Source organism: Saimiri boliviensis, chromosome 2 (genome assembly GCF_048565385.1).
Source record: "Saimiri boliviensis isolate mSaiBol1 chromosome 2, mSaiBol1.pri, whole genome shotgun sequence".
In the NCBI taxonomy this organism is placed as follows: domain Eukaryota; kingdom Metazoa; phylum Chordata; class Mammalia; order Primates; family Cebidae; genus Saimiri; species Saimiri boliviensis.
This window is the reverse complement of record NC_133450.1, coordinates 39,742,259-39,755,682: the sequence shown is the minus strand read 5'-3', so window position 1 is coordinate 39,755,682 and position 13,424 is coordinate 39,742,259. Positions and strand designations below refer to the sequence as shown.

Genomic DNA, 13,424 nt, shown 5'->3' with positions numbered 1-13,424 from the left:
CTTGCAAATTTGGAGGTAGGTACTGTGGAGTAAATAATGACGTATGTTCTTTGAATTCAAAGGGAAGTCTTGTTTATGAATGCCTTCTTCAATGACTGAATTCCTAAATATCATACTAAACTCATACTTAAGTACCATATTCTACTGTTTTCATATTCCAAATCCCATCTTAAATAAAAATATTTTTCAGATTATAAAATTGATCTCTGAACAGTTTAATATCTAATTATTTGCTCTGAAGCCATAGATTTATGTACTTGTTTTCTTTTTGGGATTGAAACAACAGCTGGGACAGCTGATCATTTGTAATTAAAATGTTTCCTTAGGTAGAAACTGTCACTTTTTTGCTGGGCGCAGTGGCTAACGTCTGTAATCCCAGCACTTTGGGAGGTCGAGGCGGGTGTATCACGAGGTCAAGAGATCGAGACCGTCCTGGTCAACATTGTGAAACCCCATCTCTACTAAAAATACAAAAATTAGCTGGACATGGTAGTGCACACCTGTAGTCCCAGCTACTCGGGAGGCTGACGCAGGAGAATTGCTTGAACCCAGGAGGCGGAGGTTGCGGTGAGCTGAGATCGTGCCATTGCACTCCAGCCTGGGTAACAAGAGTGAAACTCCGCCTCAAAAAAAAAAAAAAAAAAAAGAAAAGAAAAGAAACTGTCACTTTTTGTTGAACTCAGAAGCATTTTTCTAGATCAAATCTAGTCATGCAGTTTGGGGCTGGTTTCTCAAACATAGTCTTTCTTTTTTTCACCTCAGTTTTTCAGCTTTTCTTATCTTTATTTTAGAATATCCAATATTCTATAGCAAAACAGATTGAAATATGTAATCGCTTAGAAGAGCCGGGCAACTATGTATTGAAGGAGTTACACCCATGTGATCTACATGCAATGCAGAATATTGTACTGAAATACAAAACACAATTTGAAGAAATGAATCGCAGGGTGCAGAGGAGTGAAGATACTCTCAGAGCTCTGGAAGGCTTTTTGGAATCTCTCAAAACAGTTAAACTCTCTGCTGAGCCCGTTATAGACCTTTCAGCCTCAGATACACAGGTGGCGCAAGAAAATGCTTTGACAGTAAAAAATACTGGACACATTCATCTGTTGAAAGACAAGGCCAGACATTTGGATAAATGTTTGAAGATGCTTGATATGAGCTTTAAAGATGCTGAACAGGGTGAAGGCACCTCCTGTGAAAACCTTGTTGACGCTTTATCAGTAAAGTTATCTGAGACACATGGCTGTGGGGTACAGGAAAACACATTACTAGAGGCTTGCATTTTCAAAAATAATGAACTCCTTAAAAATATTCAAGATGTGCAGAGTCAAATCAGCAAAATTGGTCTCAAGGATCCTACTGTCCCTGCTGTGAAACATCGGTAGGTATTGTCCATCCATTTCCATCCAAGGCGACCGGCACTTTTTTTATATTTTCACCTCTATTCCTATGTCTTTCTGCTTCTGTTCCATCCCATTCTATTCAGTGTTGAGCACTCTTTTCTGTAGATGTTTCAAGTAAGCTTCCTTTTTGTTGACACTGTACCTGTGCAAAATGTTGCATAATTTTTTTCCCTCTTTAAAAGTATATCTTCTCATGGACAAAGGAGTGGTGAAGTCAGATATGTATTAATTAAGTACTGTACATGAGTTACTTCTGATTCCCTTGTACTTCTGTGTGTTTACTGTGGCATTAGGGACAGACAACTGGCAGACTCCACGCATGTGTTATTAATGAAACCAGGGGTGAAAGATGCATGTGCCACATCTTGTCCCTGCTTCTTCCTTGGTTATTTGGTCTCTTTCTCCTCCCAGCAGCGTTAGGGTGGGAACTGAGTGGAAGGGCAGGAGACTGAATTTAAGAGGCGATCTAAAGTGAGTGTTGATTCTGGAGATGGAGCAGCGTTGCAGGAAACTGAGGTTGGCAGCCTTCTGTATACTTGCTGCCATTTTAATTTCATCATTTGGAATTGGGCCTTCAAGTTCCAAAAGCTAAATGTTAGCAAGAGTTGCTTTTATGGAATTCATTCCCCCTTTCTTCTTCTTCTTCTTCTTCTTTTTTTTTTTTTTTTTTTTGAGATGGAGTCTCACTCTGTTGCCCAGGCTGGAGTGCAGTGGCACGATCTTGGCTCACTGCAACTTCCACCTGGTTCAAGTGATCCTCCTGCCTCAGCCCCCCAGTAACTGGGGTTACAGGTACACACTACCATGCCTGGCTAATTTTTGTTTTTAGTAAAGCTGTATTTTGCCATGTTGGCCAACCTAGTCTCGAACTCCTAACCTCAGGTGATCCACCTGCCTCGATCTCCCAACGTGCTGAGATTACAGGCATGAGCCACCATGCCTGGCACCTTCCCTGCTTTCTAAATCTGTCTTGCTTTCTGTCTCCTTCTCTGCCCACCTCTAGTTCCTCAGGCTTAGTGGTCTCTCGAGAATCTTTAGATGACTAAGCCCTCTGTGTAGTCAAGTGTGCTTTTCCTTCTGAAATGTCCCACACCCTCAGGCCCAATGAGACTTTCATTCCCAGGGTGTCCTGCCACTGCATGTGATTGCACCACTGCCCTCCAGCCTGGCAACAGAGCAGACTCTGTCTCAAAGAAAAGAAAGAAAGAGAAAAAGAAAGAAAAAGAAATTCTAAGTAAAGAAGGAAGAGGGTGTTGCTCTTGAATAGGGTCATCAGGGAAGGTCTTACTGAGAAGGTGGCCTTGGCATCAGATGAGAGGCAAGAGCAAGCCACTTGAACCTGCAGTAAGAGCCTTCTAGGCAGAGGGAGCAGTAGGTACAAAGGTCGGGTGTGTTTGAGGAAAGGCAAGGAGGTGAGAAGGTGCAGCAGTGAGGGGGAGATGTGGCTTCTTAGCTCATGCCATAACTTGTAGGCTGTTTAATGACTTTTGCTTGTTCTTTGAGTGACATGGGAAGTCACTGCAGGGTTCTAAGCCAAGGGAAATGTCTTGGTTTTCATCATAACCTGTCCTCACTGATGTGTTGGAAATAGACAATAGGAGTTGAGAGAAGATATTGGAAGTCTGGTTTGACCTATTGCAGGAATCCCTGGTAGGGATGAAGCTGGCATGGACCAGTGGTGATATGGTAGAAAGTGTTGAGATTCTGTGTATAGTTTGAAGATGGAGACCAGATTATTTATTGACACATGGACACGGTGCGGAAAAGAGATATTGGGGTCAAGAATGGTTCCAAGCATTGGAACCTTCCTCTAGGCTCAGGTGTTCTTGTCTCTCATTGTCCATTGTGGCAATGGTAACTTGAGCAGTGAGTAAGAACCGAGTTACCATCGATTGAGATGAAAAAGACTAAAGTTGGCTGAGCGTGGTGGCTCATGCCTGTAATCCCAAAACTTTGGGAGGCTGAGGCAGGCAGATAACCTGAGGTCAGGAGTTAGATCAGCCTGATCAACATGGAGAAACCCTGTCTCTACTAAAAATACAAAATTAGCTGGCGTGGTGGTGTGCACCTGTAATCCCAGCTACTTGGGAGGCTGAGACAGGAGAATCGCTTGAACCTGGGAGGTGGAGGCTGCTGTGAGCCAAGATGATGCCATTGCACTCCAGCCTCCAGCCTGGGCAACAAGAGCAAAACTCCATCTAAAAAAAGAAAAAAATGAATTAGTCTTGGATGAAATTTATTAGTATTGAATGAAAGATTGGGTATGCTCAGTTTTAGAAATGATACGTTCAAGATACTTATTAGACATTCAAGCAGCAATATCAATAAGACACTTAAAAATAGATGGCATTAGGAATCAGGAGAGACGTCTGGGCCAGAGGTATATATTTGAGAGTTTTCATCATTTTACAAGACTGGATGAAATTTCCGAGGGAGTGAGTTTAGATAAACAAGAGAAGAGGTGCAAGTTGGATTCATATTTGGGGCACTCTGTATTGAGAGATCAGGCAGATGAGGGGGAACCAGCTGAAGACGCTGAGAAGGGGGAGGCTAGTGCAGTAGGAAAAAAAATCAAGAGACTTCTGGGGCTACCTGAAGAAGGCATCTCAACCAGGAGGATGTGATAAAGTGTCAAATGCTGCTGAGGAGTGAAGCGAAGTGAAATTGAGAATGGAACAGGGATATCGCAGTGTAGAGGCCAGCTGTTTCAGTAGGCAGTAGGGAAGCAAGCCTTCTGGGAGTTAATTGAAGAGGAAATTGGTGGCAAGGAAGTAGAGGCTCTGAGCAGTTTAGCAATTTAGATTTAGGTGAATGGTGTGAATCCCTCCAGGATGACTTTACCCTTAGTCAAATAACTCCTTTTTGATAGGGAGAAGTGCAAGCTAGGGAGAAGTGCAAGAATTCCCTTGCTTTTTCCTTCCTCCTGGGCCGCCCCATCCTTCCTTAGGCGTCCTGCAGTTCTGGGTCATCCATCTTCTCTGCTTCTCCCGTATCATGCTGCCTTTCCTCTGCATATGCACACGTATGTGCTTTTTCTCTCGCTGTTTGCTCTCATGTGCATGTACACCTTTTACAAGTGCGATCATTACAGAAATATATTACTGCTAATGTTTTGTATATTTATTTATTACAAGTACCAAATTAATATTCTGGAAATGCAGCCAGGCGTGGTAGCTCACACCTGTAATCCCAGCACTTTGGGAGGCTGAGCCAGGAAGATCACTTGAGTCCAGGAGTTTGAGACAAGCCTGGGCAACATAGTGAGACCCCATCTCTACGAAAAATAAAAAATGAGCCAGGCGTGGTGGTGTGCACATGTGTACCAGCTATTCCAAAGACTGAGGTGGGAGGGTCACTTGAACCTGGGAGGTTGAGGCTGCAGTGAGCTGAGATTGCATCACTGCATTCGACCTAGGTGACAGAGTGAGACCCTGTCTCAAACAAAACAAAACAAACAAATCAGAAAAATTCTGGAAATGCAAAAAGCACCCTGAACTGTGTAACAGGAACGTGTAATTTTGGCATTAACCTCATGAGGACAAATTGAAGTTAGCGTACCTCCCCAAGTGACCCATATTTGTGCTGAATCAGTGGTTGACATTTGGCTATCAAACTTTTTTCTCATTCATAATCAAGGAAAAAATCTTTAATCAGACTGGATAAGGATCTAGATGAATATGAAGAAGAGAAGAAACATTTACAAGAAATGGCTAATTCTCTTCCACACTGCAAAGACGGCAGAGAAAAAGCTGTGAGTCAGCAGTGCCAAAATACAGTACTCTTGTGGGAGAATACCAAAGCTTTCATCACTGAATGGTAAGGAGAAAAAAGAATCCCTCTTGAATCTGAAAAATTGTCTGTAGCACAATTAACTTTTTCAAACTTCTGGGTTGAAAATACATCCCCATGGACCTGTAAAGGAAGGACAGTCATAAGGATTTCCCACTGGAGCTTACAGGGCCAGTGTCTGGGACAAGATCTAGAATTGTAGATTGTAGCCAGAATGCAGCAAAGAGGATCTCTATGAAGCATAACACACACACAGTACGGTACGTTTATGCTCATTACCATCCCACCTGTGTTAGCTTCCTGTTGCTGTAAATCACCAAGCAAATCATGAACTTAGTGGCTTAGAAAGAACACAGATTTATTACCTTATGATTCTGGAGGTCAGAAGTGGTAAAATAGGCTGCACAAAGTGGCTCACACCTGCAATCCCAGCACTTTGTGAGGTTGAAGTAAGAAGATTGCTTGAGCCTAGGTGTTTAAGACCAGCCTGGCCAACATGGCAAAACCCCATCTCTACAAAATATAAAAAAAAATTGGCCGGGTGCCATGGCTCACAGCGGTAATCCCAACACTTTGGGAGGTCAGGGTGGGTGGTGGATGAACTGAGGTCAGGAGTTTGAGACCACCTTGGCCAATGTGGCGAAACCCCATGTCTAAAAAATTAACTTGCATGCTGGTGTGCACCTGTAGTCCCAACTACTCAGGAGGCTGAGGCAGGAAGACCGCTTGAGTCTGGGAGATTGAGGTTTCAGTGAACTGAGATAGCACCAGTGTACTTCAGAGTGAGACCCTGTCTCAAAAGAAAAAAAAAAACCCTAAAATCAAACTATGTTCCTCCTGGAGGCTCTAGCAAGATTGATTTCCTTGCCCTTTCCATGTTCTAGAGGCCTCCTGCTACATCCCTTGGTCTGTGTGCCCCTCCTCCATCTTTAAAGCCAGCAGTGTAGGGCCCTCAGATCTCTTCCTGCCCTCTGTTCTGTTATCACGTCTCCTTCGACACCTCTCCCTGCCTCCCTCTCACAAGGACCCTTATGATTACACCAGGCCCACACGGGCAATCCTGGATAATCTCTGTATTTCAAGGTCCTTAGCTTAATCACCTCTGCAAAGGCCCTTTTGCCTTGTAAGGTAACCTGTAAGGTAACATTCATAAGATCTAGGGATTAGGCTGAGGACATGTTTTAGGAATTGGGAGCACTACTTTATCACACGTGCTTGAATGGGAGATGTTGCCTGTCAATAACTGCTCTATTTCCTGGAGAGTCGGGGCTGATTGCTAAAATTTTTGCAACTGTGAAGTCCATTACCTATCAATCCCAGCTGTCAATTCTTTTTTTTTTTTAAATATGTGATATTATTTATTAATTTGCCAGACTGCTTAGTGGAGATTCAGTATTTTTAAAATATGATTGCTTGTATGTCCACTTGTCCATTCCAAGGAATATCCTCTGTCCATACTTTCTCCCTCTTACTATCTGCAAGAGGGTGGAGAGTGGTGGGAGGGCTGGTCCATAGAGGCTGAACCGCCGAGGCCAAGGGTTCCAGTAGGGTTAGGCAGTGAGGGGTATTATAGGGAGAGTAGAGGGCAAGAAGAGAGGCCAGGGTGGTCTCACCATCCCACTTTGCTTTCATATGTGGTTCTGCCACCATCTGACGTGGGCACCCTCCTGTGTGGCTCGGGGCATCTCCCCCGCTTTCTCCTAGGGGCTGGGTGGTGTGACCTATTTGTGGGAGTTAATCCCTGTGTGTCTCGGCCTCCCTGGCAGCTTCCCCTGATTCTCTTCTTAGAGGTCTGTTTAGCACCCTCTCTTCAGAACTCCATTTGCATACACCTCCTGTTTCCTACCAGGACCTGAGTGTACAGGAGTCAAGACGAAGCCTGAATGTGGTATTTGATCTAGTCTACCCTCTGATTTTACTGAAGAAAGAACTGAGATTCAAAGAGCCTGAAGTAACTTATCCAGAGTCTCAGACTAAGCAGTGCCCAGCTGTACTTGAAACCAGGTGTCCTAACTGCCACATTGTCCCACTACCTTATTTTTTCCAAAAAGACTAAATCCAGAATGAATAGAATAGATACATAAAAGGCTGGGCGCAGTGGCTCACACCTATAATCCTAGCACTTTGGGAGGCCAAGGCAGGTGGATCACCTGAGGTCAAGAGTTACAAGACCAGCTTGGCCAACATGATGAAACCCTGTTTCTACTAAAAATACAAAAATTAGTCAGGCATGGTGGCACATGGCTGTAATCCCAACTACTTGGAGGCTGATGCAGGAGAATCGCTTAAATCTGGGAGGTGGAGGTTGCAGTAAGCTGAGATCGCACCACTGCACTGCAGCCTAGGTGACAGAGTGAGATTCTTGTCTTAAAAAAAAAAAAAAAAAAAAAAAGAATAGATATATAAACAACCTGTGACTTGCTGAATTAATGTTGTAATAATTTGCCAGAGTTATGCTAAGGAGCCCTGTTTTCCAAGATGTCTTCTGGTGAATGATGAAGTTGAGATGCTGATTCCTTAGGGCAGGTGTCCCCAAACTTTTTACACAGGGCGCCAGTTCACTGTCCCTCAGACCGTTGGAGGGCTGCCACATACTGTGCTCCTCTCACTGACCACCAATGAAAGAGTGCCCCTTCCTGAAGTGCGGTGGTAGGGGGGCGGATAAATGGCCTCAGGGGGCCGCATGCGGCCCACTGGGCCGTAGTTTGGGGACGCCTGCCTTAGGGTAATGAATCCTGTGTTTCTTTCTAGACGTTACATCTGGTAACTTTCTAATGTTTACCTAGCAACAGTACTAATCCAGCGATTATGCCATATCTTTGCCAGATATATTGATGTGCCATCATTCTTAGGTTAAATTGGTAAAAAAAAAAAAAGAAATACATCAAGAGGAAAAGTTCTTTACAACTTATTCATCATTTATGTGAGATACTTGCAAAGAGAAAGAATGGTTTTGCTATTTTTGGACATTTAGCTATTGTGTCTTTTTCTATTCATAGTCTTGAACAATGTGGAAGAGTTTTGGAGCTCTTAAAACAATACCAGAATTTTAAAGGCATCTTGACAACTTTGATTCAAAAAGAAGAGAGTGTCATCTCCCTGCAGGCTTCGTACATGGGAAAGGAGAATCTGAAGAAAAGGATAGCAGAGGTGAGTCCAGGTTCCATGAGAAAAGGCGGTACAGTGAACTCACTGACAGGCCTGGTAGTAAAGAGATATTATAGATTAAGTCTGTTTTGAAACTTTGCTTAAAAGAAGTTACTAGTGACTCTATTTTACCAGGTATCTGAAAATTTATTGAATTTATCACTAGGGTTGGAAAAAAGAAACGGTCCCAAGTTGATGGTGGGTCACTTCTGATTGGGTTTTGATGATGGGGCCGTTTTTGCTGGAGCCCGAGTCACCCCTTCTGCTACTTCTGTGAGATTGTAGCAGCCTTTGCACTGACTTTCTGTTTACAAGGAACCTGAGCCTTCATTGCAGGCCTGACAGAAGGAAGATGGTGGGAAAATCCCTGCTGTTGTTAGTGGAGTAAGGAAAAATGACGCTTTTATTTACTCCTTTTCTGTGAAGATATGCAAGCTTATTACCACATCGCTCCGTCTGTATTCGTATTCTAAGAAGAGTAATATTTTTGGACACTAGGTGTCATTATTTTCTATGGTTTTATGTGGTTATCAACCAGAGTGGCAGAAGAATTGAATAGTTAGAAAATAATATATTATATGACTCTACACCAGACAGTTACTTTTTCTACTTATTTATTTCTTTAGCGATTCTCCTGCCTCAGCCTCCCGAGTAGCTGGGATTACAGGTGTGTACCACCATGCCCAGCTAATTTTAGTAGAGACAGGGTTTCACCATGTTGGCCAGGTTGGCCTCAAACTCCTGACTTTAGGTGATCTGCTCTCCTAGACTTCCCCAAATGCTGGGATTGCAGGCCTGAGTCACCGCGCCCAGCCCTTTTCTATTGATTTTGTAAGTACCAAGCTAAAGTGCTGTTAAGGTGTCAAAACTATGTGAAAGGTAGTTTGCTTGATGTACTTGGAGGTTGGAAAGCAATTGTATTAAACTTTCCAGTAGCTAAGAGCAGCATCGGTGAAAGCTTAAATAGGACAGTGGTTAGTCCTTATCTAGAACTATTAACCCTGAAGCTGAAGTGACACCAAGAGTGTCAGGAATGGCCCTTGTCTGGGATCCACTTTCTCAGACTTAGTTTCTTAGACCTGACCAATTGGAAGGAGCCCTGTTTAGATACCAGCTGCACAATATGCGACTACGTAGCTGGTTTTTGTTGGACTTAATCAAAGCTGTCAAGACAATTGAGCAAATAGTCAGAATTGCTTAGAATGTAACCTATCTGGTTCCCTCCAGTGGAGGCAGCTTTTGGGTTTGGCTGTTCTTGGGATCTAGGAGGGTCCTGTCTTCATTCAGTAGATTTCAGGAGCTCTGGTTTCCTAGATTCTTAGAGAATCCAGCATGTTCAGCCTTACCAGATCCTCCTGGGCTCGTATTCCAGTTCGCATAGTTACGCTTCCGCTGTGTCTCTGATAGCAGTCTCCTACCTTCTACTCTTGTTTTAGGATCAAGGTCTCTGCCTTATCACACTGTTGCCAGGGCTGGAGAACAATGGCACCATCTTGGCTCACTGCAGCCTTCACCTCCTGGGCTCATGAGATTCTCCTGCCTCAGTATCCTGAGTAGCTGGAATTATAGGTGCACACCGTCACAGCCGGCTAATTTTTTGTATTTTTAGTAGAGGCAGGGTTTCATTATGTTGGCCAGACTGGTCTTGAACTCCTCGTCATCCGCCTGCCTTGGCCTCCCAAAGTGCTGGGATTATAGGCGTGAGTCATCCCACCTGGCCGCAGCTTTTCTTGTTCCTGCAAATCCTCCTCAGTTCTGGCGCCCTACCTTAGCCCTGTTAAGTGGGATCCTCTGACCAGTGGAAAGGATTCCTTTTGATCTGGTGAGGTTGCATCTGTAAAATATCATCAGACGTACCTAGGTCTTGATGAGTGTTGGTTATGATGCCCCATGCTGCGCATGGCCTGTCTGCTGCTCTTCCCACTACCCCGTAACTGCATAACCTTATAACTATAAACTGTAGTTTCTAGAGAAGTTATTTGTCTGACTAATAAACTTCTTGTCACCTCCAGGGAGCTGACTCCTCTCCTGGGTGAGTCTCCCTAATCGGAATCTAGGCCCAGGTCTTGGCCTTTCTGCCATCATTAGCTCCTCTGTGGCTATCACAACAGGATCTCATCTCTGTCCTCAGCTGTATTTGGCAGCCCCAAGTCCAGAGCCTCCCTGGAAAATCCATCTCTGTGGGTATGGAGGGAAGCCATCCAACCAGGTGAAGGAGGGCCTGACAGTCTACATGTGTTTCTCTTAAAAAATGTCATCCAGTCTTCCTGTTTGTGGTTGACCTTAATGAGAAGTCATTATGTTATTTCTAGCCTTTTGAGATTCTATGACACAAATGGCCTTGCTTCTTAGTGACTTCTCTGCACCATCCCCACTACCCCATCTCCTTCTAGACTAAGGTTTCAGCCTTAGTTTGTTGAATCAGTTACCATTCATAGCTTTCCAGCTTCCCAACTTCTCATCTTCCACCTGAGAGTATTCTCATCCTCTGTTCTCTTTGTGCTTGTTGGTTTGTTCCATTTTCAATTCTTTTCTGTTACTAAAGTAGCATGTGGGGAGAAAACAGACAAACATGGATATTTAAGCTACCATGTTAAACTTGTTATTTCAGTGTTTCACTCATTGTATAAAACTACCTGTCCTGAAGACATATTTGAAGTATGTATATAGCAGAATAAAAATTAACTCTGCTTTGTCTGTACTCCTTACTCAACTGCAAAAGGTATTTTTAAAATTAATAAAATAGTTATAACTACCTTTAAGAAACAACAGGCCTGGCTTTCCTTATTTTATTAAAATGAGAATTCTACATCTAGTACATGGGTACTTTATACATTTGCTGAAAATAATCTATTATTTTGTATAAAAGATATAGAAGTTTTAATACAGTAATGTTCAATTCTTTTGTCAGGTTTTTAAAAAACTGAAAAAAAGCAAATTTTAGTACTTATAATTAATGTAACTTTGAGTTAATTTTGTGATGACATAGGTACCGTCTTCACACAGTCCATTGCTGTAGCATGGATTTTTATGCTGCTTTGCAGCAGTGCCTGGAATATACCACTGAGAACTTTTGTCCTTCAAAATCGTAGTAACCTGGATGTTTATCTAGGATATGGTGACAAATTTCTACTCTCTTTAGTGAAAGACAGAAGTGCAAAAGTTAGGCTAGAAGGCTGGAATGTCAGGAGACTACTGAAGTTTGGAAATGTCAAAGCGGGCCTAGTTCCCTTAATTTTACTCCTTCCATTCATTGTACAACAAAACTCCTATCTGGCAACGCTAAAAGTACCCCCTCTTGCCCTTTCTTTTCTCATCACCCTGTGGAAACTTGTGCTAGTTTAACAAGAAAGTTCTTTGCAGGCAAAAAAATATAGCTTGTTCAATTAAATGAAATATATCAGTTAAAGATATTGTAAGGGTTATTGCCGAGTTTAAAATGAAGAAACTGAGGCCAGTGTAAAAAAATTAAATGCCAGTTTATTCAGCTCACCGGCGAGGTTCTATGGTCTGGGGAAAGGGGACCGGAGAAGTAGCTCCTGACTTCCTGGGGCCTGGGGTTTTTGGGGCTATGAGTAACAAGCAACAGCAGGGCGTTCTGATTGGCTCTGGGCGGGGGAGGGAGCAGGATTGGGCCGCTATTGGTTGGTGGGTTGTCGGGCGAGTTTTTTGGTGCAAGATTTGGTTAGGGTTACATCAGCTGGAATTCACGACTGGAGAGCTGGATGCACAACTGGGTGCTGAGTGCAGAGCTGGGTGGCTGTCCAGGCTCCTGATGAGGCGTCCGGCCTTACAGATATAGATATAGATATAGATATAGATATAGATATAGATATAATTTAGTTAAACCAACATTTTTGCTTACAAATGTTTTTCCTCATTTAATTTTTTTAGTTTGGTATATTTAGGGAGTACAAGTACAAATTTCTTACATGCGTATATTGTGTAATGGTGGAGTCTGGGGTTTTAGTGTACCTGTCACCCAAATAGTGAGCATTGTACCCAATACATAAATTTTCAGCCTTCACCCCACTCCTATTGTCCCACGTTTTAGAGTCCCCAATCAGCGCCTGTTACTCCACTCTGTATGTTCATGTGCCCCCATTGTTTAGCTGCCACTTATAAGTGAGAACATGCAGTGTTTGACTTTCTGAGTTATTTCACTTAGGATAATGGCCTCTAGTTCCATCTGTGTGGACAAACATTTATTGTGCCCCAGTGCAGAGTTCTGAACCAGGAGAAAGAAGACTTGGGTTTGGATCTCAGCTCTGCCAATGTGGCAGTCAGCATTCAGTCAGAAGACAAACCTCCTCGGTATTGAGTTTTCACTTTAAAGATTTCATTTAATATTAATTTTTAAATTAGCCTTTATTTTGAGATAATGGTAGACTCACATGCAGAAATAATACAGAGAGATCCCATGTATTCTATATTGAGTTTCCCCAAAGGTAAAATCTTGTAAAACTATAAAATATTACAATCAGGATATTGACATCAATACAATCAGGATATTGACATCAATACAATCAGGATAAAGAACATTTTCGTCACCACAAGGATTCCTCTTACTGTCATTTTCTTTCTTTTTTTTTTTTTTTTTTTTTTGAGACGGAGTTTCGCTCTTGTTACCCAGGCTGGAGTGCAATGGCGCGATCTCGGCTCACCGCAACCTCCGCCTCCTGGGTTCGGGCAATTCTCCTGCCTCAGCCTCCTGAAGTAGCTGGGATTACAGGCACGTGCCACCATGCCCAGCTAATTTTTTGTATTTTTAGTAGAGACGGGGTTTCACCATGTTGACCACGTTGGTCTCGATCTCTTGACCTCGTGATCCACCCGCCTCGGCCTCCCAAAGTGCTGGGATTACAGGCTTGAGCCACCGCGCCCGGCTTACTGTCATTTTCTAGCCCCATTCACTTCCCTCCTCCTCCACTCCTTCTAATCCCTGACACCCACTAATATAGTCTTCATTTCTGTAATCTTATTTTTAAAATGTTATAGGAATGAAATCACATGATACGTAACTCTTCAGGATTGGCTCTTTTCCTTCAGCATTATTCTGTGGAGATTCATTCAGGTTCTTCC

At 43.1% G+C, this 13,424-nt stretch overlaps 1 protein-coding gene across 6 annotated transcripts in view; it reads left to right on the top strand.

The window, feature by feature from the left end:
• Nucleotides 1-13,424, top strand: part of SYNE2 (spectrin repeat containing nuclear envelope protein 2) — a 390,475-nt gene that overhangs the window by 162,798 nt on the left and 214,253 nt on the right. For all 6 annotated transcript variants that reach the window (XM_074393137.1, XM_074393136.1, XM_074393135.1 and 3 more), the window contains exons 30-32: nucleotides 792-1,384; nucleotides 5,043-5,222; nucleotides 8,195-8,345. In XM_074393137.1, coding sequence (XP_074249238.1) covers nucleotides 792-1,384; nucleotides 5,043-5,222; nucleotides 8,195-8,345 — 924 coding nt within the window. The remainder of the gene's footprint in view (nucleotides 1-791; nucleotides 1,385-5,042; nucleotides 5,223-8,194; nucleotides 8,346-13,424) is intronic.